This window comes from Trichechus manatus, unplaced genomic scaffold (genome assembly GCF_000243295.1).
Source record: "Trichechus manatus latirostris isolate Lorelei unplaced genomic scaffold, TriManLat1.0 scaffold00127, whole genome shotgun sequence".
Lineage (NCBI taxonomy): Eukaryota > Metazoa > Chordata > Mammalia > Sirenia > Trichechidae > Trichechus > Trichechus manatus.
The window spans coordinates 6,042,525-6,048,357 of NW_004444063.1; the positions used below are offsets into that span (position 1 = coordinate 6,042,525).

At 56.5% G+C, this 5,833-nt stretch overlaps 1 protein-coding gene across 1 annotated transcript; it reads left to right on the forward strand.

The window, feature by feature from the left end:
- The first annotated feature begins 416 nt into the window (after positions 1-416).
- Positions 417-3,837, forward strand: SHROOM1 (shroom family member 1). The gene is made up of 7 exons (XM_004384767.2): positions 417-1,397; positions 1,501-1,556; positions 1,800-2,009; positions 2,206-2,778; positions 2,864-3,005; positions 3,112-3,384; positions 3,505-3,837. Exons 1-7 carry the CDS (start codon positions 417-419, stop codon positions 3,835-3,837), a joined length of 2,568 nt encoding a protein of 855 aa, XP_004384824.1.
- The last annotated feature ends 1,996 nt before the right edge of the window (positions 3,838-5,833 follow it).

A 5,833-nucleotide genomic window follows, 5' to 3' on the forward strand; every position in this document is an offset into this window, starting at 1 on the left:
CCTCTGAGAATCAGCCTGGGTTGGATGGATTGGGAAGGGGAAAGAGCATGGGTACATTCTTAGCACATTTGTCCCTAGGAGGTACCAGGTTAGAGGCTGAGGCTGTGCCCCTGGGGCGACCCAGTCGGGAATAGGCTAATCTCTGATTCCTTCACAAGCCGAGGCCTTCAAAGTCCAGAGTTACTCCGCGGGGCTTTCCTATCTCTGACCCTGAGGTGACTCCGCCAAAATTCGGGGGCGGGAAATGCCAGTGAGGGCAGCGGGATGAGGAAAGGGGCATGTGATCCCTCGCCTCTACATGGTACAGGGGTCAGCATGTTGTCCTGACACCAACCTAGAACTTCTCACACACCATCCCATCTATGTTCTTCCAGGACTCACGGAGCCAGTCAGCCTCAGCGCCCATCCCCGCAGCCATGGATGCCTTGGGTCCAAGGGGAGGCAGCGCCCCTCAGGCCTCTTCCACTCGCAGCCTGGACCTGCAGCGACTGTCATTGCGCTCCGACTCAGCCTACAGCTCTTTCTCCGCGGTCTCCGGCGGTCCTGAGCCGCGCACGCCGCCGTCGCCCGAGGCCAACACTGTTCCTTACCTAGACAGGGACTACGTGCGCTTGGTGTGGGGTGGCCCGGCCCCCACCCCACCTGCCGCTGGCCCTCGCACGTGCCCTCGTCCCCAGCCAGCAGCAGCCGCACTCTACCGGCCGCGCCTTCCAGAGATACAGGGGACCCCGGGGGCGCTCAACAGACAGGCCACCCCGCTGCTGTACTCGCTGGCGGCGGAGGCTGAGGCTGAGGCCGTAGCGCGGGTTGCGGAGCCGCCCAGCCCACCGGCCTCGCGAGCTGCCTATCGCCAGCGGCTGCAGGGCGCACAGCGGCGAGTGCTGCGGGAGACGTCCTTCCAGCGCAAGGAGCTGCGCATGAGCCTGCCCGCCCGCCTGCGGCCCGCCGCACCCGCGCGGTCTTCCATGGCGCATCTGCGCTCCGCCTCGGTCAGCCACCCGGCTGGCGAGGTAGAGCGGGCGCGCCCCGGGGCTCCAGTGCCGAGAACCGCCGGCGGAGGGTGCCTAGCCAGCCAGCAGCGGAAGTGGTGCTTCTCAGAGCCAGGGAAGCTGGATTGCGTGGGTCAGGACGCTGGGCCCGCAGAGGAATGCTCGGGTGAGTCTTGCTCTAGCTCAGGCCTGGCCAGGCCCAAGCCCCAGGAGCTGCCGCATGGGGCTGAGTTCGAAGGCCGCCACATCAGATGGCTGCCCGGGACCCAGCCCCGAGGCCCACTGGACCCGGACCTTGGCTTCTTGAAGCTACATGAGGCCTACAGGCCTGCCAGTCGGAGTCAGAGCACTTCAGGCGAAGTCTTGGGCCTCTGGAGAGGCCCAGGTAGGGTCACACCCATTGTCCAGGTATGGAAGATGAGGGATGCGGGGTTGGGGGTAGGGTGAGGGGGTGGATCATCTAGGAGACTGAAAATTCTCACCACATTTTATCAACTGTTTGCCTTTCCAGGCCATTCCCCCAGGAGCAGAACCCCCCAGACCAATGTGTCAGACCAAACATTCCAGGTGAGACACATGAACCATTCTGGGGACTAAAGTTGGAAGAGGCAGCTTTCATAGCTCTTCCCAGAAAAGGAGAGGGCCCCTCACCTGCCTTTGGCCTGAGCCCCCTGACTCTGTCTTTTGCAAACTATGTACCCCACCCCACCCTCATTTCCCTCACCGTCTCCCTAGTACACCACAAGCTTCCTTCCTGGTCACTGTGGTTACCTGAGGTCACTGTGGTCAGTGTGGGGTCCCCGTCTCCAGGTTCCTGACTCAGGAGGCGGTTACAGTGGTGTGTCCTGCAGAAGGCCCCCAGGACAGCCCTGCTGACTGTGAGCAGAAGGTCTCAAAGACTTGCATTGTGTCTGCCCGGCTCCCCTCCCTGTCTGATGATGAAGTTTTCCTGGAAGAAGCCCCCCTGGTCAGAATGAGATTACCTCAAGACTCCTGTGCCCTCCAGGGGCTCCCAACCAGGTGAATTTCCTCTTGTTTCAAAGCAGAGTGAAATACTCACTCCCCTTGCACATCTACAAAATACTGAAGGGGAAGCGAACCATCTCCTAGCCTGATCCTGGGATCAGAGGCATGGGGGTGGGGGCAGGTGGCCCTTGGAAGCCACCATTTGTCTGTGGCTGGGGCTTTCTAATTTAATGTCTCCTTCCACTTGTAGTGCCCATGCCTCTGATCAACAGTATGGAGCTGGTCTAGACCAAAGGGCTGGCCAGGCTACAGTCACCCCAGAATACCCTCTCCATGAGTGCCCAGAGGCTGCAGGGGCAGACGGCTGCTGGCAAGGGGTGAACAGTTCTGTGGGTGACTCCAGGATCACACAATGTAACACCTCTGGAACTGCAAATGGTGACATTCCCACCAGTGATCCCACCAGACTGCTGACCACTGACCCCCCTGCGGATGCAGAGAGTGACCCCCTTAAACCTCTCCCGGCTGATTGCCTGGAACCTGCAGGCAATGATACCCCAGGACCTCCTGACCGCACTGCCCTATCCTGGGGCACTGGCAAACCTGGTTCCAGGCCACCATGGCCCAGTCAGCGCCTCAAGGATCTGGTTCAGGAGCTGGCCAGGCTGGATCCCTCTCTAAGTGACACCCTTGCCCCCTACCCCAGCCCAGAGCCACCCCTGGATGTGCTAGATGGACTGATTCCTTTAGCTGAGGTCTGGGCTGCAATGGGGCCAGCCTGTGGGGAGGCTGACGAGGAGGCTGCTGGTACTTCTGAGCCACGGTGAGTGAAGGGCAGCAAGGACTCAGGGGATTCTAAGCCTGAACACTGGGGCAGGACAACCCAGGAGCTCTGGCCTTGTCTCCAGGTCCTGTCTACTCAGCTCTGCCCAGCTCCTGACAACTTCTCAGGAGGAGACAAGGGCTGAAAACTCTACCATGCACCCTGTGCCTCACCAGCCATATAGTCAGGGGCCTCCTGAGCCAACCAGCAGCATCCAGGCCAAGAAGGTGAGTGTGGAGGGGCTGGTGGATGTCGGTTGGGGCAAGAGCCCAGAGTCTGGGCTGAGAAGTCAGGGCCTGGCCCCAGCCCTGAGAACCCAGGACCTCCATGCAGGCAGAACTCGCTGACCTCCTCGAAAAGATGCTGCAGGACCTTCAGGCTGAACAGGAGCGGCTGCGCAGGACGGCCCAGGCATGCGCCAGGCGCAGAGCAGCTCTAGAGTCTGTGGTGGGCCAGGCCTGTGCACCCCGGGAGCTAGAGCGGTTCAGCAGGTTCATGGCCGACCTGGAGCGCGTGCTGGGCCTTCTGCTGCTGCTGGGCAGCCGCCTGGCGCGCGTGCGTTGTGCCCTGGTCCGGGCAGGCTCAAATGGCAACCCTGATGAGCGGGTAAAAGGGGTTCAGGCTGTGGATGAGCCGGGTGGAGAGGGGCCTGAATCTCCCGCTGGAACCATCCTGGGAGTGGCAGTGCCCTGCCCTGCTCACGGTGCCCTCTCCTCGCTGTTCCAGGCCTCTCTGCTGCAGCGACTCAGGCTCCTGCAGCGACAGCAGGAGGACGCCAAGGAGCTGAAGGAGCATGTGGCGCGGCGGGAGCGAGCCCTGCGAGAGTTGCTGATGCGAACATTGCCCACGGGGGAGCTTCGTGCCTACTGCGCCCTGCTGGCTGGCAAGGCCGCTGTCCTAGCCCAGCAGCGCAGCCTGGACGAGAGGGTCCGCCTCCTCCAGGATCAGCTGGATGCCATCAGGAGTGACCTTGGCCATCATTCCCTGCCCTCCAGGCTGGCCTGGCCTCCAGGGACCCAACCTCCGGATAAACCACCGTTCCCACCCCCTTTCATCTAGTTACTGGTGATGGGAGTGGTGGGCACTGTCCTGGCTTCTCACCCACATAACCGAAGGGTGATCCTAGTTTATTTGATGCTTTTCCCTTGTGGGCTTTAGGACCTTGGGGGAGGGGGGAGACCTTGGAGGGAGGGCTTTCGCTATCCCAGGATACTCCTTCCAAGTATTCTTATGTGGCCTTACCCAAGTCTTGGGTGTTATTTGGTAATTAATTTATGGATCTCAAAAACTGCAGTATTCCCCTTTTTGTGACAAGAGAGGGGCTCCTTCGTAGTTGGGGAAAAGAGAGGGGACAAGCTAGAGGAGCACTTCAACTTAAGATGTAAAATGATGTTTGTTTTTCCAATAAAAATTGATAAGAGAAATGTGTGTGTCTCCTGGAGCATACTAGGGTGGGAGGGGCCTCTTGTTTACAAACTACAGACACCAACCCTGACTGACTGGAGAAGAAAGGAATTTACTGACAGGCCATGAGTCAGCACTGGGAGTCTCTGGGAAGACTGGAGAACCAGGCTTGAAAACAGGAAGAACCAAGGTAGATGCTGGGCCCGCAACTCCACTGCCTAATTAACTGTTCTGGTGACTGCACCACTCCGTAAAAGCCTAGGTCTAATGGGTATTGTAGGGGAAGAACATCACAAAGTTGAGTAAAGCAAAAAGAAAATTTTATTCGGCATATATTCAAAAGGGCAAAAGTGGGAAACCGACAAGCATGCTGCCAGAGCTGGAATGTCTGCCTGAATCCAAGGAAATATCACAGAACAGACAAAAGTGGGTAAACGGACAAGCATGCTGCTAGAGCCATGTCTGCCTGAGTCCAAAGAATATTACAGAACAGGCAAGAATGGGAAAATGGACAAGCATGCTGCCACAGGCGTGTCTGCCCAAGTCCAAGGAGCCATTACAGAGCCATCAGTATATATTAACATTACAAATGGGCAAAACCATTGAAAGCTTAGCCTTTTCAGATTGGCTGGAGAACTGTGATCCTACATTTTGAATTGTCTTTCTTAACAATCACTGGTACAGGTTTTAGTAAGACAGGAGGTTCTTCACTGGCCCAACAAATTTCTATTCACTAAATGCTAATTGAAAAAGAGTAGAGAGTCTTCTGTGTTCTGCTTGATTGACTTTATGTGAAAGTTTCCCTAAAAGATACTTTCCAAGATTATCTTAGCTATTGTCTTTATACCTCAGGGCCCAGTCGATGTGTCCTTGTCCAGCTCCAGTTGGGTCACATTCTCTATGCTCAAGGAGAGGGAATAAATGATTCCAATATTATTTTCTAAATCATGAGTTAGCTGGTTTCTACCCCAGCCACCAGCTTCGGTTGCAGAAGTGGAAGTACTGCCTCCCTTCAAGACACAAGGGATAGGGAATTCCCCAAATTGAAAATGGATTCAGATGCTTGCTGCCTAAAACCCCAGCAGATATCCAGTATACTGGGCATTTGGGGACATTCGTTCCAAGACTTGGGAAAAAATTTCTTACTCTTCCAATTGTGTTATCAAAACTGAGTTTACCCACCTTTCTTTTGGAGCGCCACTGGGTCAGCCAGACCTCAGGAGGGCAGCTGGGAGTGGGAGCAGGCGGCAAGAGGTGGAGGACCTGGAGACCTGCATGTGGGTGCTGAGGACCTGGAGAAGCAGCTTGGGTTGTGTGTCAGGCTGATCTGGGGGTGGGCTGGGCTTGGTAGTGGGGAGTTATGGGCTGGAATGATATAGAAATTAGGACATACGTGCCTCTCCCTGTGTACACAGAATCTGTTAGGTTCTAAGATGTTCGTGGTTGTCATTTCCGACTCATGGTGACCCCATCTGTGTTATAGAGTAGCACTGTGCTCCATAGGGTTTTCAAGGCTGTGACCTTTCAGAAGCAGATCGCCATGCCTGTCTTCCCAAGCACTTCTGGGTGAGTTCAAGCTGCTAACCTTTCAGCTAGTAGTCAAACACTTAACCGTTTGCTTCACCCAGGGACTCCTGGTTCTAGGACATGC

Coding starts and splice junctions, on each gene's coding strand:
- SHROOM1 (XM_004384767.2), top strand. CDS start 417: ATGGATGCCTTGGGTCCAAGGGGAGGCAGCGCCCCTCAGGCCTCTTCC. Junction 1,398..1,500: donor GGGTCACACCCATTGTCCAG/GTATGGAAGATG, acceptor TTGCCTTTCCAG/GCCATTCCCCCAGGAGCAGA. Junction 3,385..3,504: donor ATGGCAACCCTGATGAGCGG/GTAAAAGGGGTT, acceptor TCGCTGTTCCAG/GCCTCTCTGCTGCAGCGACT.